Source organism: Aaosphaeria arxii (genome assembly GCF_010015735.1).
Source record: "Aaosphaeria arxii CBS 175.79 unplaced genomic scaffold BU24scaffold_4, whole genome shotgun sequence".
NCBI lineage: Eukaryota > Fungi > Ascomycota > Dothideomycetes > Pleosporales > Aaosphaeria > Aaosphaeria arxii.
Genome location: NW_022983477.1, coordinates 598783 through 621591, shown reverse-complemented (window position 1 = coordinate 621591; position 22809 = coordinate 598783). Strand labels below are relative to the sequence as shown.

The 22809-nt window shown below is 50.0% G+C and overlaps 7 protein-coding genes and 2 non-coding genes across 9 annotated transcripts; 4 read left to right on the top strand and 5 right to left on the bottom strand.

Annotated features, from left to right (window-relative positions):
* Positions 1-1996: 1996 nt before the first annotated feature.
* BU24DRAFT_t33 lies at positions 1997-2090 on the bottom strand. Its single transcript has one exon. It is a non-coding gene; the product is annotated as a tRNA-Val (tRNA).
* A 242-nt stretch (positions 2091-2332) lies between these two features.
* Positions 2333-4003, top strand: BU24DRAFT_491667 (FAD dependent oxidoreductase). Its single transcript, XM_033533821.1, has 5 exons — positions 2333-2542; positions 2602-2715; positions 2787-2919; positions 2969-2991; positions 3053-4003. Exons 1-5 carry the CDS (start codon positions 2520-2522, stop codon positions 3858-3860), a joined length of 1101 nt encoding a protein of 366 aa, XP_033383761.1. The 5' UTR covers positions 2333-2519; the 3' UTR covers positions 3861-4003.
* Positions 4004-4189: 186 nt separating this feature from the next.
* On the top strand, positions 4190-6579 carry BU24DRAFT_390729 (uncharacterized protein). Its single transcript, XM_033525083.1, has 3 exons — positions 4190-4791; positions 4860-4953; positions 5005-6579. Exons 1-3 carry the CDS (start codon positions 4508-4510, stop codon positions 6466-6468), a joined length of 1842 nt encoding a protein of 613 aa, XP_033383760.1. The 5' UTR covers positions 4190-4507; the 3' UTR covers positions 6469-6579.
* Positions 6580-6701: 122 nt separating this feature from the next.
* Positions 6702-7806, bottom strand: BU24DRAFT_421718 (Pre protein translocase Sec Sec61-beta subunit). Its single transcript, XM_033527792.1, has 4 exons — positions 7747-7806; positions 7320-7521; positions 7069-7164; positions 6702-7016 (listed from the first exon to the last, which is right to left on the bottom strand). The coding sequence occupies exons 1-4, from the start codon at positions 7747-7749 to the stop codon at positions 6982-6984; spliced, it is 336 nt and encodes a 111-aa protein (XP_033383759.1). The 5' UTR covers positions 7750-7806; the 3' UTR covers positions 6702-6981.
* Positions 7807-8119: 313 nt separating this feature from the next.
* Positions 8120-8489, bottom strand: BU24DRAFT_177921 (uncharacterized protein). Its single transcript, XM_033521580.1, has one exon. It carries the CDS (start codon positions 8343-8345, stop codon positions 8160-8162), a length of 186 nt encoding a protein of 61 aa, XP_033383758.1. The 5' UTR covers positions 8346-8489; the 3' UTR covers positions 8120-8159.
* Positions 8490-8632: 143 nt separating this feature from the next.
* BU24DRAFT_408633 (uncharacterized protein) lies at positions 8633-10117 on the bottom strand (the record flags this gene model as incomplete). Its single annotated transcript, XM_033525868.1, has 5 exons — positions 8633-9324; positions 9387-9587; positions 9643-9792; positions 9919-9975; positions 10036-10117. 5 exons carry the CDS (start codon positions 10115-10117, stop codon positions 8633-8635), a joined length of 1182 nt encoding a protein of 393 aa, XP_033383757.1.
* A 4972-nt stretch (positions 10118-15089) lies between these two features.
* On the top strand, positions 15090-16573 carry BU24DRAFT_177797 (uncharacterized protein). The gene is made up of 2 exons (XM_033521578.1): positions 15090-16368; positions 16420-16573. Exons 1-2 carry the CDS (start codon positions 15498-15500, stop codon positions 16470-16472), a joined length of 924 nt encoding a protein of 307 aa, XP_033383756.1. The 5' UTR covers positions 15090-15497; the 3' UTR covers positions 16473-16573.
* A 1175-nt stretch (positions 16574-17748) lies between these two features.
* On the top strand, positions 17749-19296 carry BU24DRAFT_390728 (uncharacterized protein). Its single transcript, XM_033525082.1, has 2 exons — positions 17749-17892; positions 17973-19296. The coding sequence occupies exon 2, from the start codon at positions 18168-18170 to the stop codon at positions 19257-19259; it is 1092 nt and encodes a 363-aa protein (XP_033383755.1). The 5' UTR covers positions 17749-17892; positions 17973-18167; the 3' UTR covers positions 19260-19296.
* A 3362-nt stretch (positions 19297-22658) lies between these two features.
* On the bottom strand, positions 22659-22744 carry BU24DRAFT_t32. Its single transcript has one exon. It is a non-coding gene; the product is annotated as a tRNA-Thr (tRNA).
* Positions 22745-22809: the final 65 nt, after the last annotated feature.

Genomic DNA, 22809 nt, shown 5'->3' with positions numbered 1-22809 from the left:
CTTGACGTTACTGGTGGTGTGAGATGTATCCTGAGATCTCCTGCTCTCTGACTCCGCACGTGGACAACGATCATTCATCAGAGTCACCAATATTACACAAACAGCAATAGCCATGCCACCCCAGAAATAAGAGTGTTAGTAGTGTGACATCATGAGATTCTGTCTCACTTCATCGGCATAAACAAAGTCTTTTCTATAAAACCTCATTGCATTGCCATCCTCCCCCAGTCTTATTCTACATCACTCTCCACACACTCCTTCATCTATTCTATTCTCCGGCGTTTAGGACTTCGATTCAAAGCAACAATAATACCCATATACATATATACACTTTGATCTTGTTCGTCATACCACCCTTCTGTCTTAGGGCTGACTATTCCTATATCGAAAACATACCGAAAAATATACCCTTCCCCATGGCCATGGATCATTAATACTTCTTTACTTTCTACAACTGTCTTCTCACCTCAATCAATTAAATTCAACCCAATCAACGGACAACATCGACGATAATATAACGACAACACTTCTCTCCCGTAGCGAAAAAAAGAAAAACATACACCGGCGCAAACACTTCTTGGGCAATCTGGCTCCTTGGTTCACTCTCCACTCCACTCGTCTCCAACGTCACTCCTACTCAACGTTTCTCATCCAACCCCAACCTTAATCACGTCCTGAAAATCAGAGAATAACGTTCATGAAACCTCCCCTCCTTCCCTTCTATCGGACTCCTAGGATCAACGACTGAAAAATAACGTCTCCCCTCCTCCCCTCCCTCTGTGTTTCTTTTACCTTGCTTCACTATCGAACTGTACATCGCCCTTCCACTTCTGGACCACCATTCTACTCACCTCTTTGCTCACCTCCACGGTTTACCAACATTAATTATTCCCCTCTCCCATCCTCACGCTTGATCGTTTCACCAACGTTACTTTGCCTTCTCCCATCGTCCACACGCTTCTCGGACTTACCAACGTTACTTTGCCTTCTCCCATTGTCCACACGCTTTCCGGACTTACCAACGTTACCTTAACCTTCCTTCTCGCTCGCGGCTGATACTTTTCACCTGACTGACATTGTTCATTTAACTATTGGAGGTTTGTTTCCCTTCGCATTTCTCAAAGAAATAGCATTTGAAAGGTCCTTCTCCTCTTTTTTGGTTACTGGAGTTTTTCACACACCTGGATTAACGTCTCCTCCCCGCTCCCCACGCTACTCCCCATTCATCATTCATTTTTAAGCGTCATCGACATACCAACGTTACATTTTCGTCCCTTCCCCTTCACATCTACTTCTTCAACCGGATCTAGTTCTTCAGATTTGTTTGCTTTTAGGCATTTAAGTGAAGAGATAGCATTTGGACTTTTTGTTCTTTGTGGCTTCCTAGCATCTGGATTTCCGGCTTCGGGTTTCTGCATACTTGGATATTGGGCGTGTCGACACGGAACAGCGGCCGGGCGGGCGGTTTTGTCTGGGTTTGGATATGACAACGACGACGACGACGACGATGACGGTACTAGAGGCTGTGCGTAGAAATGGAATTGGAAATGGAATTGGTGTTGTGTTTGGGATGAGTTTTTCTCTGTGTTTGTGATGTGATGTGTGATGTGTGATGCAAATGTGTAAACAGTGAGGCTGCTTTAATGGTCACACGGAGGGGATCATGCCCCTTTAATTGACAGATGTGCGTTAAGCATTGCGTCTTAAGGAAGAGCGACAGCGACAGCAGTCTGGAATAGCAGCAAAGAAAAAGTGTTCTTGAGGACAAAACAATGTTTTACTTAAAGCTTCTTTGCTTTAACAACATCCTGAGCTTGCCTGCCTTACAAGTACATGCTCATATTTTGAAATTATAAGCAGACACGAAAAATCCTATCTAATTACTCTTAATTCATGAAAGAAAGAAACATTTGCAAAAAGTCAACATCTTCTTTTCCACGCAAAAAGACAGAATGCCATGCAGACAAAAAAGCAAAAAAAGAAATGATCGAATCAATGACTCAGCCGGGTTTTGAACCCGGGACCTTCAGTGATCAGATAGCAAGGATGCTAATGTGAGACTGACGTGATAACCACTACACTACCGAGCCTTTTGTGATCGATGGGTTTTTTGAATGCTAGATTGAACTTATTGCCGGACTTTGAGAGAACTGTGAGTTGAGATGGCGATTGAGTCCTCACTATATGGATGTGTGAGAAGGAGAAAATATAGTTTGGTAAAATTAGGTTGTTGGTGGGGTGTACAGTGTGCTAGCTCTTTCGGGAACATTAGATTCATAGGGTATGGTGTGGTACACCGTTGGGCTCTAAGTAATCACGATAACCATTACTACTACTCATCACCACAAGGGGCCCGACACTACTTATTTCATTGCCTGTTAGCTGTACAAAAAGGCTCTTCTGAATCTTGCTTATAGCAAACAACCAGCATACCATCAAGAATATCACTCAACAATACCAGTGGACGTCAGCAATTCATCGAAGTAACGACCTTCGAAGTCACTCATCCACAGACTACCATGACTTCTATCTTGATAATCGGGTACCTGACCCCCCACACTCTCATGCCGTATCAATCCCATCATACTAAAAAATCAAAAGCGCTGGTGTCATTGGTCTACAGACCGCCGTGACCTTGCTCGAAGCTGGCTACGTCGTCACGATCCTAGCGGAGCATTCCCCAGGTGATGAGTCAATCAAGTACACATCTCCATGGTAAGTAACTCATTGAATACTATATTTGATCATATTCTATGTATGCATGTATCTGAAGAGGGGATTCCCAGGGCTGGCGCGATCTGGCGGACCCACTCTGCTCCACATCAAGTCGAGCTGTGTCAGTGGGACATGGAGAGCTACCGAACCTGGAGACAGATAATCCGGGATGAACCTGGACGGGCTAAGGATATGGGGATTGAGGTACTTGTCTTTCTTCGACTTTATTCGATAGCTGAACTGACGTTTTTAGGGTCGCCCGATTTATGTATATTCGTACGTCCATGACCATCACATGCACGCAACTTGCTTTCCCAATGCTAACGTCGGATCTCAGAGCTGCAACGATGTTCGACACAGCGTCTCCAACACTATGGTTCTCGTCCCAAGTCCAAAACTTCTCCCTCGTCCCCGCGGCTGACCTAACCCCAAACTGCAAAAGCGGATACAGCTACGACTCTATCGTCATCAACCCGCCAGTCTATCTCAACTATCTCGCATCTCGAGCCCGGGAGCTGGGCGCTCAATTCGTACGGGCTCGATTACCAGTCGACCAAGGCTTCACACACGCCGTGAAGTCTGCTTTTGCGGCCGTAGATCGCAGCGAAGAAGAGCCACGAAGGGATTTTGCTGCTGTGGTAAATTGCACGGGTCTCGGGGCGAAGGAGCTATGTCAGGACGAGTCGATGTATCCGATACGCGGGCAGACGCTGCTCGTTCGATTGACGTCAACGAAAGAGGTCGTTCGGAAAAGGATCATCCTTCAGGAAGATCCTGCTGCAGCGCCTGCGGTGACATATTGTTTCCCGCGCCCGGGGACGGACATGTTCTTGCTAGGTGGCACAAAGAAGGCTGATGATAGTAGTCCTGAGCCTGATGGAGAGACGACTAAGGGGATCATTGCACGGTGCAGGAATGTGTGGCCGGAGCTGAGGGATGCTGAGATTGAGGTTGTGAGTCAGCAGGTGGGATTACGTCCAGGAAGGAAGGAAGGTCCGAGAGTAGAGATTGAGGATGTAGAGATTGAGCATGGTAGAAAGGTACGTGTGGTGCATCAGTATGGGCATTCAGGGGCAGGGTATCAGCTTTCTATTGGCAGTGCAAAGAAAGTTTTAGGGTTAGTACGAGGTATTCTAGAAGCTTAGATGTAGGGTTCTACGAAATTTTGTAGGATGTATGAGCCGTTTCTAGTTGATTATATGCTCGAGTATTTGGGTGTCAAATCCAATGCAATGGTCGAGTCAATCGGACGTTGAGAAACTCGATCACTCCGAAGAAAACTCGATGCAAACAATATCCAACAATCGATGCACCTCCAATTCTCGATTTACAAACTCCAACCAAAGAATGTCACAATCCCTCGCCGTAGACTCGTCGATGAATGTTCTCGAATCGGGCCGACCCCGCCAAGCAGGAAACGAGAAACCACCAACGTCATCCCTACGCGCCAGCGGGCTGGACCAACCTGGAAATCCACGACAACGTGCCTCGGATTCTCCATCTGACAGGCCCATGGGATTTCCAGTCCTCCGTTCGAACCACAGCATTGCCTAGATGTGCCAAGGGTAGCTGATGCTTGGAGGTACTTTGCCAATAACACTCTTCAACTGTATTTGTTTTCCCCAAGCATTTACTACGAGTATATTATATCGAGGATCTAGTAGCTGCAAGAGGGACGAAAAAAAAGTGCACGCGCAATCTACTACTGCTGGTGACATCTGCGCAACCTCGGTGGCAACATCGTGAGCAAGCAGATCAGTTACACACAACAGAACAATCGGGATCCATAACAATGTCACCAAAATGGTACCGACGGATTCGACCCGCGTTCCAAAGAGACGGAGCTCTGCAACCATTTCGCCTCCTCCGCCAAGATCTGCGTAACCTGCCAAAGAGATATCTATCGGACTGGACGACGTTCAACCAGCTGGTGTTTGCGAGCGCCGTGTACGTATTCTTCACAAATCTGCTGCCGGGTATCACGTTCGCGAACGATCTGTATGTTTTGACGGGGAGCAACTGGGGTACTATTGAGGTTGTGTTCAGCACGGGACTATGTGGGATTATATTCAGTCTGTAAGTTATGAAAACACACCCATGACGAGGGGATTGGAAATTTCTTGTTCAATACTGACATTGCATAGATTCTCGATACAACCTCTCACCATACTCGGTGTCACAGGCCCCTTTTCTATCCTGGCTGAGAACATGTACGAACTATGTGAATCATCTTTCCATGTAAGTTCCCACATGTCCAAACATATCAAACTCGATCTAACTCTCCGTCAGATCCAATTTCTCCCCTTCATGACCTGGTCCCTCATCCACGCAGCCTGGCTCCACTACCTCCTCGCCATCTTCAACGCACACGACTGGACGATGCGGTACGTGACGACCTTCAGCACGGAGATCTTCTCGCTCCTCAACTCCATCATCTACTTCCACAAAGCCGTCCAGGAGCTCCAACGCGCCCAACGCTCCCTCTCCTTCGCCGCGTTCCTCTACTCCGTCATCGGCGCCATCGGCACCTGCCTCGTCGCCGTATTCCTCAGCAGCGCCGAGAAATGGAAACCCCTCTTCCACCGGTACATCCGCATGGGGCTCGCCGAGTATGCGGCCGCCATCTCCATCATCATCTTCATCGCGTTGCCTCACACAGGGGAACTCGCATCCCTCGACAAAGAAACCCTCCACGTCTCTACCTCCTTCCGCCCCACGAACCCGGACCGCACCGCCTTCTTCGTCCGCTTCTGGGAGCTCCCCGTGCAATGGGTGTTCGCGGCGCTGATCCCTGGCGCCATCATCACCGCGCTCTTCTTCTTCGACCACGAAGTCTCCAGCATCATCTGCACCATCTCGCGCTACGGGACCCGCAAGCCCGGCGGCTTCGCATGGGACATCGTGCTCCTGGGCACCACGACCGCCATCTGCGGCATCCTCGGGATCCCCCCCGCCAACGGCCTCCTCCCCCAAGCCCCCCTCCACTCCGAGTCCCTGATGCACGACGACGCCGAGTCCCTGACCCTCACCTCCTCGTCCACAGGCACCCCACACACCGAGACCCGGACCTCCCGCCGCGTCTACGAGCAACGCTGGTCGCACTTCCTGCACGCAGCGGGGATCATGGCATTCACATCGCCCCCGCTCATGCGCGTCCTCGGGCTAACCCCCACATCCGTCCTCGCAGGCCTCTTCCTCTTCATGGGCGAGCAATCGCTGTCCGTGAACCCCATCCTCTACCGTACTTTCTACCTCCTCACGCCGCCGTCCGAGCTCCCCGCGTTACCGGCCTCTGTCGCCGCGAAACACGGCGGCGCGGGGAATAGCATGAGGGCGTACCTTCCCGTGCATATGTACACGATTACGCAGGTGGTGGTCACGGTGGTTATCTTCATAGTCACGCTGACGAAGGCCGGGCCCGCGTTTCCGATCATTATCATTGCGCTTGTGCCGGTCAGGTTGAAGGTCATGAATAGGGTTTGGGATCGGGAGGTGTTGAGGTATGTGGATGCTTGGGCGTGTAGGGAGGGGACGGTGGAGGATGAGGAGGATAGGCGGAAGGGGCTGCGGACTGGTGGTGGTGATACGGTGATTGGGAGTGGGGTGGGGTTGCAGGGTAGTGAGACGGATGTGGAGTTGCAGTTGAGGAGTGGGAGTGAGACGGAGCTGGAGGATGGTGCGAGGGGTGGTGATGGGGGTGTTGTGAGGGCTAGTGGTGTGGATGTTAAGGATGGGGAGGATATGAAGAGGTGAGAGGGGTAGATTTCCCTTGATTAAGACGGGGGTAGATTTGTAGATTTTGTAGATTTCGTAATTTTGCATTGCATGGTCCTGGCATGTACAAGTCAATGGATTTGTTCCGACATTCAGGCTCACGAACCTCTTGTTCCAATTGATATCTGATATCTGATATCACGTCCCATTTAGCATACCCTCGACAATCGTCACTGTAAACACATTGGTATGCAATTTTCGAAATTTTCCATTGCAATGCTATAGTACACCACGCCAATGTCCTGCACGAACACACCGACCGTCGGTGCATCCTGAAAATGATGCAAGAGTTATCAAAGCCCAGGTATCGCTATATTCCGACCAACTTTGCCCCATCTTGCTCGTCCAATTCACCAGCTACTGAGAAGAAAGGAAAGAAGACGCGAGACGGGAGAAGAGTCGTTTTGGGGGACGAAAAACGAAGGATGTCGTCGCTGCTGCAGAGCGCCAATCATGGATAAAAAATAGTTGATGGTCAAGGGGAAAGTGCATTTATGCGGAGAATCGTCGCATGACCTTGGCAATGACTGTGTCTTCATTAGTAGGCCGAAGGAGACGTCCTATCGAGATTCAACATACCGTGAAGGGCAACGACGCTGAAGATGAAGACAACGGAGAGAGTCATGACAACGACGGGGTCGACCTTGAGGCCAGGGGACTCGTCGGTGTAAAGCCCTATGGATTGCAGTTAGCTTACGTTCTTCCGGGAGACACATCTCAGTGCCGCAATGATCCCCAGTGCTCCATAAGGGACTTCCACATCTTCGATTGATTCCAATTGTTGCACTCGGGATCCTTCCTTTCATCGCCTGATAAGAATGAGCACTTACTCAACATAGTGCTTGAGCTTCCTCCAGCACCGGCCGCCCTCGTGCTGCTTGGCCTCTGGTTTGCGGACTTCTCTGCGCGGTCAGCGGCCGCCTTCCTTCGCATGACGGTTGCAGGGCCACCCGGGGGCTTTGGTGATGCGGGACGCGCAGTGGTAGAGCCGGAGGCGCCGCCATTGACGGGAGACTGGGGACGAGGAGAAGACTGTAGCGATTGAGTTAGCTGTCGAGTCCAAGGCATATATCATCTAGTATCCAAGCAACACATCGAACACCATAACGGCAACAAACACATCCAAGCGGCTCGAGATCGCGTGTCCCCCGATGCGGCTTCCAATTGCAGAGGGGAGCTTCGAGGTGGTGAATTGCGAATCGCCATGTGTTCATTGCCGTGTGATGACCGATGAGTCACCGAGGCGCTGCGACGTACCATGATGAGACCGTAGAAAGCAGACCGACGAGATAAGACCTGAGGAAGAAGGGAAATGGGATGTTGTGGTGGTGTTTTTGGGGTTGACGTTGGAGGTATGGGGTCTAGAGGCCACGCTTCTAGAAATGTGAACTTGGGGTGGAGGTCAGGGTTAGCGCATCGTCTGTGCTTCGCCAAAGTGGCAGGAGCTGGTTTCCGCCGCATGTCACGTGTCGAATTAAACCCTGAAGAACGGACTCGATGAACTAGACGAGCGATTTGATTGAGCTTTTAATCTCTTCCGATAATTTCGTTGCTTATGAGACGCAGAGACTAACATGTCACAATCATTGAAGACCCAATTGACCCAAAAGCAACTTTTTATAGCATTGAACACCGAGCGTTTGTGCTCCCTTTACATGAGTACAACTCCCCTAGAAAGATTTGTTTAGACAGGAATCGGAACGAATCCCATGTACCCGCCCTTTGACCTTTGTAAGACCGCCGACCAGATTTCCGTTGTTGGTAGTAGTGAACGATCTCCAGAAAACCAAGATAAACAACCAGCAAGAACTCCCCCAACAATCCGAAAATAAAAGATTTAGAAGTAGTGCTCCCATATCCCTTTGTGCGAGCAACACCCGTATAACGATCCCAGTGTCCACCCAGCAGCGCGAAAGGTATATTATAAGTTCAGTCTTTGCAAAGAGCAGACGCGCCGCTCTAAAACCCCAGAGACAGATGCAGCAAACGCGCCGTAAGGATACGATTTGGAACCCAGTGTAAATTTCACCGACCCGCCATGACCTGCACCACCCAAATTTGGAAGACCGACACTGAATGCCCGGGACACCTTAAATGCAGAAACTCCGGAGGTGCATCGAACTCCCATTCAATAGATTGATTTCTAACCCCAGACGGAGGCCTGGACGCCCTGAGAGGGAGCGTTTCCCCAGACGCCAGTCTTGTTGCCCCAGATGGGACCCTTGTCCGTAACCGTGGACGATGGATTCAACGAAGCAGACGTGGTGGCCGTCTGCTCACTGGCATTGTACGAGTAGCTGAGCGGCGACGGCAACGGGGTGGTCGCACGTTTGCTCAACGGAGCACCGGCGGGCTGGCTCTGGTTGGAGGCTGGCCTGGTTCCGATGGGAGCAACGCTGGAGCTGTTAGACTTCGAGCCCTGACGCGGCGGCGAACCGCCGGGGGAGGAGTTCGAAGTACGATTAGCCTGCTGCGCGTTCTCAAACAGGTTAAAGGCTGGGTTCTGGGTCGAGGATGGGGATGAATTGCTATTGGCACGGGCCTCCTGAGCACCACCGGCCACATCCTTATCCCTAGAGGGCATCTGAACGGAACCTTCGTTGGAGCCATTCTGAGCCTGCATGCCGAACGGATCAAAGGCCAGTGGGGAAGGGCCTCGGCCGGAACCAGAGGTTTGGACTCGAACGTCCTGGCTGGAGGTGGGATTGTTGGTATTGTACAGGGACGACTGGTCGCCGTATAGAGCACGGTGTTGACGAGCAATAAGCTCACGACGCTCCTCTTCACTCATGGCGTTGGGACTCATGGAACGGTCGGATTTGGACCCAGAAACATCTGCATTACCCTAGTTAACCAACCGTCCTTCCTCTATTGTTGCCCTGATTCCGAGTCCTTACTTCTGTGGTACTGCTGCTCCTGATGATAATTGCGCAGCTCCCGCTCACGCTGAGCCGCCATGCGGCGCTTTGCCTGGGCCATCTGGTCGGCGTCGTTGGGACGGGGCGCATAGCGCTGGTTCTGGTAGAAGCCCTGAACGTTAGAGTTTGAGTGCGACCGCATTCCCTCGTAGTCGCTTACGGAGTGGTGACGCTGAGGACCTGCCATGTGTTAGAGACATTGGTACGGGTGAGGTATGGATCCACTCTCGCATACCATGGTCGGGGTACGGACGGGGACCCATCATGGGCATCGACTCACGACGGCCAGCACCTCCTGGTTGCTGTTGCTGCTGCTGCTGCTGCGGTTGCTGGGGGGACCAGAATTTTCCACTCTTGGTGAGATTGTCCGCTGCACGCTCGACCTCTGCAATTGTATCGTCAGCTCGTATCAATGACTTCGTGGAGTTGGTGGTTTGGCAAGGTCGTCGGATGCTAGCCATGTCGGAATTCCACGATTCTGGCCAAACCCCACGATACCGTTAGCACGTACCATCGAATTGGGCTACGAATGCCAATGCCTCGTCCCTGTTCACGGTGGAACTGTTGCCTGCATCCATGTGTCAATTGCAATTCTCCTTTTCCCATCATCAAGGGCGTTTTCGCATACCAGAGCGCGACGGTGGCTGAGGCTGTTCCCACGAGGGCTGGCGACCAGGAGCGGGCCATGTAGGTTCATTGTAGTATGACATTGTGGCCGAGGTTTGGTGTAGGCTGCGGCCGAGGGATCGGAGTCGCAGTCAGGTTTCGTAAAAGGACGGCCCGAAGGATCAATGGGTGTAGCGAGGAAGTCGCAACTACGGTCGGTCCTGTTAGTTTGAGAAGGGTCGAGGAATAAAAAAAAATGATCGAAATAAAAACACGATCAAACAACTGCCAATTGCGCAAGCATAGATGAATACAGATAAAGACAGGCGATGTAGTTGTTTGTAAATACGGAAGGACTCGGGGGAAGGGAAATGAAGACGAGTCGCGGGAGGTGGCAGAAAAGATTTTTGGGGCGTCGGTTCCCTGAGGCGGAGATGACCTTTTGCGATGGGGGGAGGGGAGGGGGGTTTAGGTAGGAGTTAGGTTAGGCAAAGGGAAAGGGAAGGGAAGGTGGGTGCCGCTTACCGAGATATGGACTCCTGGTGGACCAAGCAACAGACAGACACAACAATCAACAACAACAGACGGTACAATCAAGTACAGTACAGTAGTAGCACTTAAGGAGTGACAGTCATCCACTTCGCTAAGATGCGAAGTGAATCTAACTGGAGGGGTGGGAGAGGGGAGAGGAGGACGACGGGAAGGTTGAGGGAAGAGAAGAGTGAAGAGAAGGGAAGGGAAGAAGAAGAAGAAGAAGAAGAAGAAGAGAAAGGAGAGGAAGGAGTAATTAGTTAGTACTAGAGTGAGTAGTGGAGGGGGAAAGGGTGGAGAGAGCAGGAGCAAGAGTGGACGGACGGCGGGCGGGAAAGCTATTACTAGTAATAGGTAGTTGTACAGTAGTAGGTAAGAGGTACCGGGTAGTTTCTCGTAGTAGATAGGTACAGGTAGGTAGTAAGTTAGGTTATTGTAACTAATGTCTAATTGTAAGGTACTGTACGAGCAGGTCGAGCCTGATATGAATAGAATTGAAAAGCAACTACCTAAGTAGGCTGGGATTGGACTGGGTCGTATTGAATTGAAAGCAATTGTACTACAGGTAACACAGCTATTACCCGATTACGATCCCATCCAAGAACCAAGACCAAGACCAGAAGATGGGTCGGATCATGAATGGTCTCAAGGCTTCGAAATGGGGGATGGTGGCGGGGAGGTGTGGATGGATGGGATTGAACAGGACAGGATGGAATAGGATGGAAAGGATCACCTTTTGGTGGAGGGGTTGGTTGGTTGGGTGGGTGATGGGAGATGGGAGATGAGAAGGGTGGGAGGGGATGAGACTTTTTGGATTTGACAGCTTCTCAAAAGGGGATGCAGATAATACGCTAATAAGGCAAGCCGAGAAAAGGCGCGGGCCGTGATGTTGTATTGAATGTAGATGAGAGAGTACAGAGTAACTAGAGAGAGAGGAAGATTAGAAGACTTACGTTAATGTGTACATACAATTATTCACTCTCATCTCTATCTCTACAGAGTACTCAACTCACTCTCAATCAATCATTGTCCCATCAAATTACCAATTAACCAATTCATTCATTCATACAATCAATCTATCTATCTATCAACCGATCTATCCCAAGAATCAATCAATCCATCCATCCATCCATCAATCTAGCTGTAATTCTATTCATCGATCATAATTCCCTCTCTCTCAGCTCGCTCCCCTTTGACCCTTTCTCGCAGGAACCGTAAGTAGGTCACGGACCGAGTTGTGGCTAGTGAGATTCTCATCCTAATTCCTCCCTGGGGAGACTACAGTTATGTTTCATCAGTATTTCCGACGCAAACAAAAAAGTCTCGAATCATTGATCATAGGTTATTGCGCGGTTTTCATGTTCATTACAATATACCAACCTGACTACACCTCACCGTCACCATGGCTGTCGCTCCCTCCATCGTCTTTGTATCTATCTCGCAAGGCTGGCGCCGCACCACTATTCCATTCCCCACCCGCCGTCGGAGATGCTCCACATAGGGCCTCCATATGCACTCTCAGTTGCAATCACCTAATCTACCCACTAGCTACTTGAATCAGGAATCACAAACTATCTGACTACCTCTCTACCTCTGTCGACTCGACGTGGGATCAACCGTCAGCTGGTTAACTTCAACACAGCCGCTGTAACGTCCAAAAATAAGGTACTACCCGGTCAATCGGTCGACCGAGAAGGATGACGTTCGTCGTACTGTATGAGCCCGAAGCCTGACAGTTTAGTGGAGGAGGGGAAGGAGAAGGGAGTGGTGGTGGTTGTGGTGGTGTTGGTTGTCCGCCAATGCAAACCTCCAACCAACAGCTAGGTAATAATTACCTTCTACAATTTCTATCGGGCAAAGCATGCACATGCAGAACACACTCGGGCTAGTCTCAGTCTAGTGAGAGTAGAACTGAGGAGTGATGCCACCGTGGAGCGGGACTTGTGGTCTTGTCCTGGACATGGATGTCTCCGGTAGTCGCTCTACACTGTAGAGTCCACTCTCTAGTGAACTCTACCTAAGGTACTCTGTATGTCCTAGATGAGCATACAGGACAAGTAAAGCAATTGTACTGTTCCAAGATGCAGTAGTTAGCAGTGCCTGTCTGTCATCTGCTGTGCAGTGTTCACAGCTTCATACTAAGTATACACGATATTATTGCACGAGTCTTCTCTTCCATCTACGGTGCGACCGATGATTAAAGTAATTAGCTACTGATGGGTTACGGTCTCCTATCCCGTATGGACCCTGAGCGCCGCGCCACGTTCACCCGCGTTCGTGCGCTGCCAATCCAGAAGGTCACTAACGGCATCGGGTCTCTTTAACGTTACTCGTAGTCCCGTAGGTACCCTCGTATGTGCCTTTTCATTACAACCATCTACTGATTGTTATGTATGTATCGAGTACGTGTACTTTTATTACTCTACTCTACCCTGTATAACTACAACAAACTACATACTCTTCCATTGTAAGTACAGTATTCCATCCCCGTAGACCGTAAAATAATTATCATCATACCTACCATGCTCTCTCTTCTCTCTCGTAGTTCATTCCTAGCATTGATCAACCACTATACCAGAGAGTGTACTCCAAGCTTCAAGTCCAAGATGCTTTGGTCCATCACTCTACTGTGTATGGTTCACTACGGACGGGTGCTATTGAGGGGAATCATGCATAGCTAGATCCTCTAGAGAGCATCCCCTCCTTCCTCCTCCAATCCACCCACCCTTGGATCATTTCCATTTATTCCATCTTTCCCCGTCACATCACCATCATCCATCTACGTAGCATCCATCTGACAATCTTCCGATCTCTGCCCAATAGCCACTCAGCATCGTCATCAACGGCCATGCACATGCTTCCCTTCGACAAGTATGCAAACGCATTCGCTTCTGCCTCTGCTTCGGCTTCGTGCACTAAAAACACCGGGCGCCGAGAGAATCAGCTTTTGCCCTGTCAGGCGCCGCCGATGCGAGCTGCTGCACAACCTCACAAGCTGCATATTCAAATTGCAAGCAAGAGTGCATGTGGCAGGCGGGAATCCATTGGGTTCCATCGTCCTAGCAGCAAGCTTCAGTCAGTAACGGACGCCGAATCGACATGATAGGTTTTGCACATTCACATCCACCCCACCCCACCTTGCCCCTCCTGCCTGCCCTACAACACTACACAGTACACCTTCCCAACGCCATCGCCATCGCATCGCCAACCAACCCCTCCATCGACTCGATCCAATTTTCACTATCCGTGTCCAAGCCCAAGAAATCATGCAGTCATGGAGCTGCCATTGTGATCACATTTCTGCCCACCATCACTTGCCGACCTTCGTTGCTCCTCCATCATCGTGTGCGGGGCTTCCCTCACTGGCGCAATCTTGAGAGCCTCCAATGAGATATCGCCAGAGACAGAAATGCGAGAAACCCAGATTTCGCGTATTCCCCTCATACATCCGTCATCTCGTCCATCAATAATGCAGGAAACCCAGGTATCACACATTTCCATTGCAGGTGTGGCTTGCATTCGGCCATGCCACAGTAGTAGAACCATCACAACCATCCATCATGGTACACCCATGGTCAACCCGAAGCGAGAAAGCCTACGAGAACGTTTGGTACTACGGCAGCAGTGGATCCTTGCGAATAACGTGAAATACAATAACAGCTCTAGCTTTCAGATTCATACGCCTCCTTTCAGTCACTCTAGACAGGGAAAAGAATGGTAGAAAAGGCAGTGAATCGAAAGTGGCCATGATCGTGAGCATGAGCAGACCGATGACCACTACTTCAGTACACGGCTTTCTTGCCAGAATGGGGACGACGAATGTTGGGGTTGGAAGCGCACCGTGCGGTTGCAGCGGTTCTAAGGATTGACGCCGCCTGCAGGTGCTGACAGAAACCTTCATTAACCCATCGGACGCACAGCATGCGGCAGGATGCAAACACTGGCCCCGCAGAGAGCTCGCACCAGTATGCACTGTCTCGCTCCTCTATTCTCTGTACTCGGCACTGGGTCACTGCGCTGCCCGGTCGGAACGCGTTGCCGGATGCCTTCTCCTGGATCTCTCGTGATTGCTGTGACGCCTCATCAACTCCTCCAGCTCTGATACTCTACTGCCCTTCCGAAAAATTGGGCTGCTGACTGTGATATATGTCAATGCGACGAGGAAGAGCCACAAAGGTGCTCCAGCATGAATATCATCTAATAGCAGGCGTTTTGTTTAGTAAGTAACAGCCCTGAGGCTGTAGCATCGTCCAAGCGTCGTCAGATTTGTACGAGCACAAACAAAAAAGTCACAAAAAGTCACATGACCGAATCCTGCATCTTGCGTCGATGAGAATTAAACACGCAGAAGGTAAATGTTGGGTCTTCTTCCAGAAAATACTTCTCGAACGGGCTGGGCGTTGCAAATGCCCCTGTCGTGTAATGCAATGCACACACTGCGTCTTTCGGGAGCGTTTGTCCTTGACTCGTTGAACAAATATGTCCAACACAGGTGACACTTTATGGGCTATCTATATCCATTTCAGCAACTTATCGGCACAGCAGTCTCTTTATTAAACGTCATTTCCCATGTTGTGTAGTCCTTCGCCATCCACGACAGCGCATCACATGTTCGGGCCCTTTGCGTTCCTCTACCACACAAGTCATCCCTCATCCATCACGCGCGGGCGGGTCTCACGGTGCAACCTAGTCCTGGCAGGACAGCCTAAGTGAGAAATGTGTTATCCAAAACACGTCAGTTTTCGATGGCCATTCTGCCTTTTTGGGCACATGAGGCAAGAGTGAGCCTAAACGTACCCACGGGCCGCAGGTCTGCATGCTCAGTTTGCACCCAACTCCTGACATGAAACCCTTCGTACGCAAAGGAGTACAAAAGGGCTTGGAAGAGAGGGTTTGTTCATTCAAAGGATTTGGCGGTTCCTACCTTTCTGATGTGATGCTGCCGATGTGGTCATGGCAATGTCAGTGAAGCACGGCGCAGCAGTGACAATGGCGGATATGACTTCGCGTCATAGTCGCAAGTCCGTCTATGACTACCTGCTTCTTTGTGTCAGAGGTTTGCGCAATCACAATCTTTTCACTTATCTTTTCTCCTCAAAATGTTCTTTACTACTTCCTCACAACTCTCTTCTCCCGCCTACAATATCAGATCCGAACCACCAAATACCTATCCTCATGGAAACTCCTCTGACACTGGGAGATCTTCCTCCAGAGGTTTTCCTTTTGGTCACCGACAACCTTGAACGAGATTCCCACCTCGCCCTAAAATTCACGTGTAGGGGAATCTACAAATTCGTTGATCTAAAGAAAGGTTACCCCCAGGGAGATCTCACAGAATGCGCACAGAAAGCGATCCGCGCCTATTTGAAGACCTCTAAGGACGACAAAGCAATGGTGTACTGCAGGGGCTGCAAAAAGGTTTATGATCAGGTCAATTTTACTTCTCGCAAATGTCCTCCATTGCCTCACCAGCCGCCATCCAAAGATTCGGAGCGTGTCCTTCATGTCCCACCGCGCTGGTGCAACTGGCATATCAGAAGGATCATCAAAACTTCGAATGAAGGTCGCGAGGGAGAGATTAAGTGGACCAGCCGCATCGGAGAACTATGCTTCCACTGCAACACGATCAAGGAATGGCATGGGTGCAAATGTACATGCAAGAGCTGTGGCACAGAGAGGGTGAGGGTCTACCAACGAGTGACCTCCGATGGATCCGAATGTAAGAAGTACTACTTCTGGAGAGACAGATCAAGGGTGAGCGAGGACCCAACAGAGCAGGCTCACGCGCCGGGTCGCCTCTTCGTGCGAGAAATATATGATTCGGGTGAGTCTTTACCTTCCAATGCTATCGGCAATGCTGACACCATGACCAAAGGAGACGTGGACTACCAAGTTGAGTACGAAGATATGAAGCAACCTGGTCCCTAGTCCTTGACTCTACAAGAAGAGCAAAAGTTGCACGGCTTTTTCACCGGACGATCATAATTCAATCAACACCGACACATTACGAAGTTCCGTGATAGATAATTGGCATGAGCTTGACCATTCACACCCATGGACATGACCATTTATTGAGGACGTGGGCTCGTCCCCTTTCTTCCTGCCTTTTACAGCCATTTCCGGATATAGATGCATTCAATGGCCTTTTTATGCTCACTCTTAGACGGTTTCACCCACTTTGGATTATCCTTTCCTTTTCATGATCATTTTAGAGTCATACTTCGATACAGTCATTTTATTCATTATGCTGGAGTGGTCGATAACCCCTTTGCTTTTTCTCTTTTCCTCTTTCTCATATCCTTCACGTAGCGATTAGATCTTTTCGAGACTGCTTCTTTGGATGAATTTCCTTCGTCTGTCTCAGCATCTTTTCTTCATAGATACCCTTTCCCTCTGCTTGTAGATGTGGAACCATGTCACAATTACTACGATTCAATTTTCCATCCATGTTTGTATTACTTTAGAACACCAAGGGCATCTTTTCGGACTGCAATTGACTTTGTATCCTGTATCAATGTATTATCTTCTCTTCATCAGACTACAAACCAAGACTTTTCTTTCTCCTTGATGTCCACGGGATGTCATGCAATGAGATGATCTCATCATGGACGCGCATTTCTTTCCCATAACTGCTGCTCACATAACAGAACTAGAAGTCTGAGGATCCGAGTTCTCACCATAGCTTACGCCAGTCAGCCTCATGACGACGATGACAACGTGGGAACATCACATGGTCCAAGCCTCAAATTCGCGTCATAACTCAGGATCCGTGACGTTGTATGGCCTCTCTTAAAATATTTACTGGAATAAGGCAAAAAGCATAGTAAGTGAACTTTTGCATATCTGATCATTTTATACTTCGTTTATCTCAAGACCATGAACGGGCTAACAAGTCGATATAAGATGCTTAATGCATTAGGAAATATTTATGCATAACGTTTAAATCTTGCATCTATCGAAGATCATTTGTCTTAAAGAGCAGAAACCATTACGTCCCAAAGCCTGTCCGTGCTCTCGAGCCATGTCAGGCCTTCCTCCTATTTTGACGTTTCACATAGTTATAATTTATAACTAGTTCGATTTCTACAGTGGTGAAACAACCCACCAATCAACCCCCCTTTCATCTCAATTCCTTAATTCTTTAACGACTTTCGGAGAATTCAACGGCCGTCTAATTCTAAAAAGACATCTTGGCAGGCCGATGACGTGGGAATTCTTCATCAAACCGAGACGTGCGAGTCGCGCAACGGCGGTGTTTGCATGAAGTGCCATGGACACTATGATCGTGCGATGATGCACTTCTCCTCAGGCGCCGTTGATATATGAAAGGCATGCCCTACCAGCAAATGTAACCACAACCATTTCCGTTCATTCCTATTCACTCTTTTTGTATCGTCATTCGTTAACACCATGTTTTCCAACAAGCAGGCCTTCCTTCTTTCTCTTCTCCAGGCCATCGCCATCGCCGCCCCGGCCGGATCCAGGGCCCGTCAGGCATCGTCAACACCACCCGCGAACTTCGATGCCAACGCCAACATCGGACCTGGAGGCAGCCAATTCTCAGACTCAGCCCACTTCCGCGTCTACGGCAACGACGACACCGCCTCCAAAAAGGCCCTGGACATGCTCGAAGCCGCCTACTCCTGCTTCGTCGAGGACCTCAACTGGCGCTCATCCAGCCTCTCCTTCAACGACAAATCCGACTCGGGACCCTGGACCAAAGTCAACGTGTACTCCGTTCCCTCCCTGAGCGGCAACGCCGCCGGCGTCATGCACTCCGACTTCACAACCGGGATGTCGTACCTCGAAGTCGTCTCGACCTACCTCTCCGTCCCGGGCGTGACCGTCCACGAATACGGCCACGGCCTCACCTACCACGCCCGCACCTGGGTCGACCAGTCCCGCACCGGCGCATGGTGGGAAACCGTCGCCGAATGGTTCGCCGACACCTACCAAACCTCCCCGCTGTGCGCCTCCGCGCGCACCAAGCACTCCCAACCCACCTCCCCCACCCCCACGGGCGCCAACCTCCAGAAGATCATCGGCTCCGCCCACGCCGTGCTCGTCGACGGCTCCGCGGACACGGGGAACTATTACGAAGCCTGGCCGTTCCTCAGCTACCTCACCTACAACCCAGACAACACCACCGGCCTCGGCGCCGACACAATCCGCCAGTCGTTCATCCAGTACAGCGCCGGCAGCAACGAGACGCCGCTTCACACGTTCGCGCGGCTCGCAAACGGCACGGCGATCCAGGACGTCGTCGGGCGGTACTGGGCGCGCATGGCGTTCGCGGATATCGGACACCCGAGTCTGCAATCCGTCTTCGACGACCAGAAGGGTAGCATTGATTTCGATAACTTGGACGTACAGGCCGATGGGTCGTATAAGGTTAAGGACGCCCGTAAGCCACGCTACATGGGCGCCAACATCATCCCGCTCAAGACCTCATCCTCCGCTGGACCTGTCTCCGCGAGCATCAAGAGTACGGGGAAGTTCACGGCTACGCTGTCTATTCGTAATGCTGGCGCGGGGACGACGCGGTATGTGGACTTCGCGGACGGCACTGCGAAGGCGGAGCTGAGTGAGGGGGAGGAGGCGGCGGTCGTTGTGGCGAATACGCCGGAGCTCGTGCTGTATGATCCGTTTAGTCTTACGGAGGAGGTGACGAAGGGGTTGGAGTATAGTTTGAGTCTTACGGGGGCTACGGCGTGAGTGGGCTTGGGATGAACAACCTTTGACTAGTTGTTTGGGGAGAGAGGGGGGTTGGGAGGGGGGTTTCTTGTACATATATATATAGTTTTAGGCGGTTTTGAGGTTGGAGTGTGAATGTATATATTCTTTTCGAGTCAAGTCGTCTTGTTTGACTTGAATATCTCTCTGTCTACCACTAATTCCATGACGCGACGTCTCAATTACAACTTCACCAAAATCCAACACTCCCCTAGAAAAAAAATAAAGAGGAGAGAAGTGAGTAAACAACCGCCTCTGGATCTTGTACGTCTAGATTATATCCGAGGACACAAACACCACCAGACAGTAAACAGAAAAAGTAGTTCAGAGAGTTGTGAGATCTAAGAGACAGAAGGGAATCTTATTGTCCGCATCTCCCAAGTTTAACTCCAACTCGTCCTTTCTCGAGAGAATAAAAAAGATTCCTTCTGGTGGTTGAAGGCGTTTGTCTTATATGGTTTTCGGCACGGCGTTTTAGGTGGGGGAGGGGTTCGTAGGTGTACCCTGTTCCATCTCTCTTACGCATTTCCCACGGATCGAAGGTGGAAGGTAGAATCGCATGGGCTCGGTCTGGACTCGGGAAGGATATGTTGTCGCGCACCGTGCCCTTGCTGTTCTAGCTGTATCCTCTCCCCGGATGTCTTGTATGCAGCGGTTGCGGATTGCGATGTTGAGACTTGTCTCGCATGACGGGAGAGTGCGGTATCGGGTGCGGATAGATGGATCGGTGATGCGGGCGGTGTCTTTGATGCGTAGTGGTGATACATGCGCCGGGAGGATCGTTAATCTTGTCGTGATTTAAGAGGGAGAATGGTTCTCGAATGCGGTCGGTGGGTTGGTGTGGGCGATCAAATATGTGTGTGGGTTCCTTCGTTGCGCCGGGATGAGTGTGTGGGTGGGTAGATGGCTCCGTCATGGTGGTTTCGGTCGGCATGCACGATCGCTAGGAGGATGGTTCAATCGGAGGTGTCTTAAGAGTTCGAGGTGCGGTGTTGTCGTTTGCGCCTTGTCTTGCGCGCCGTGGTATGTAGTCCTTGTGTCGAAATCGCGAGTTCGGTCCCCATCATGCTGTCCACTCCTCCACCCGTTCTAACACGATTACAGTGAAGACGAACCCCTACTCTTTCTCTTTGTCAAGCGACGTCTGCGTAGAACTCCTCGAAACGGAAGGTCTCGCGGATTGCAGATTTGTCGGTGCAGTCACGGCCGCCGCTGTGGTCATCGTCGCCATCTCCCTGCGCTTGAGATACGCTGTTTGGTATTTCGTCGTGAGTTGCTTGACGATGTCGAAGAGGTTTGTGTCTGGTCCTGCCGGGGAGCCGTCGAGGTGGTACATTTTGTATATAGGTATGTTTGTGTGTGCGCGGCGAAAATATGCTTCGGTTTCCTTTCCGTCTGGAGTTCTATTGAATAATTTTTTTTAGGTTGTGGGTAGAGCCAGGCCGGATTTAGTCTATGCGCACACGACCACGGTAGAAGTCAAGACGTTTGCAATAATGATAATATCTAACGAAATTGTATGCAAAGACACCTTTGACAGATATAGATAGATAAAGAGGAAGAGAAAAGAAATCTGAGAGAGGAAAAAACTAAGGGCAGGCTGTCAAAGTTAAGGTAGACCCACACCGCCCTACATATAGCATTGAGGGGGCGAAATGCGGTTTCTCCCGCGAGGCGTTCTAGGTTCCCGTCTCCGTCCCCGCGCGTGACCTAGAAACCCCCATTTCGCATTCCCCCCGCCGCCGGAGGCACGGGGAAGGAAGGGATAATACATAATATAAAAGTATTTGAGTAAAAGAGCGGGATGGGTCACATCTGCCGGCGACTTATGCTCCCCCGCAACTTGGCCATACCCTGCCTGAATGGTCCCTGTCATCATCTGGCGGGTTGTTGCGCCAATTGGAGGCAAGATGTCGTGAGATACAAGGCCGTGTTGTATTCGGTGCTACGGTGCGGATGGTTGTCGCCGTATTGAGCGTTGTATGAACATGCACGACATTTGAGGCTTGCCGTTGCGGCGGTTAGAATATTGTGTAACCGGCAAAACCTTGTTTTGATGTGGTTTCTTCATGGCATTGTGGATGAGGCAAGGCGATGATGTTCGGAATCGAGTAGTCAGTGAAGGAATGCAGCATAATGCATTTTCCCAGCATCAAGGGTAAAGTGGGGTAGTAAGACGACGGGTATCCCGATCCCGAACAAAGATCTTTACCAACTTGGTACTGCGAAAGTCTAGATGTCATCGGATTATCATTTCACGGGCGGTCTAGTTGTAAAGGGACCTTACGGATCTCCATGCTTATCATTCTGGACTTTGTCCAGCAGTCTGTCTGACTTGAACAAAATGCAGTTATCGCCATCCACGGTTGGACGACATCTTCTTCACGGATGGACTAGGGCATTGCGTGGCCTTTCAACACAGGGACAGAAGAGACTCTTTAGAGCAGCAACTCCAAGTAAAGTCAATCAGTAGGTTAGGTAGAAGTAGAGTATGCACTTGTGAGGAAACGATGTACCATCTCTCACGTTATACCGGGAACTACGCCGTGGGAAGAAAGTATTCTCGTTCTAGACCTTATGCTTTCGTCACAAGTAGACAGAGATATAATCACAACATCGACTCATTCTTCGCTAAGCTATCATCGAGTCGTTTTCTAAAATATGATCAGTCCAACAATGTGAGTTGATATGTTTATTTGTTTGGTGCTGGCGCACGTGACTCCATACACTCACTTGTCTTACCAAGGCATGAGGCTAGGCGCTATAGCACACGCAGTCCTTCCAACCTTAATTGGGCCTTCTTACTCGTACCAGGTTTACAGCAGTTCGCATGGAATAGGAAACCAGCTCGTCACTGCTCCAGGCTGCCAATCAGAACGCCATGTGGGTGCTGCTTCCGCAATTCTTGTGCTGCCTTTGGCTCCTCAGAGCCTCCTCTCTAGACAAAAGTCGAATCTCGCTTCCTAGACCAATAGGATCGATCCGTGAGTAAGCCTGTCATTGCTGAGCCATGATGGCGTTTAACTTGAACCAACGTTCTTCATATGAGAAGCTCAAAAAGCCAAATAGAGGTGAAAAGTAGCTGTCCAATCTGATTTGCATTTCATTCGCCCACTTTCGTTTAGTTGCGAGATGCCCGTTATTTACTTTCGGTTTTGCTGCAAGTTCCCTAGGCAAAGATACGTATATGAATAAGTGCATGCAGAAGAAAGTAAAAAATATTGTAATAGTCAATTACGATTGTATATTATAGATATAAAATAAACACATGTATTTAGCTAATTAAGAGGCTGTTATTGTTTGAAAAATAACAGAGGAGCAAAAAAGTATACAAACACTAGCTGATGCTGGCTGGTGCTCATAAAAATGCAAAAAATGAAATGCTCACTATCAGAATCGAACTGATGACCTTATCATGGCCTAAGACGGCTTACTAGTGATACGCTCTACCACTGAGCCAAGCGAGCTACGCTTGAGATTTCTTTGATGAAGGAATTTGAATTTGCAGCATAATTATACCCGTAGCATGTTC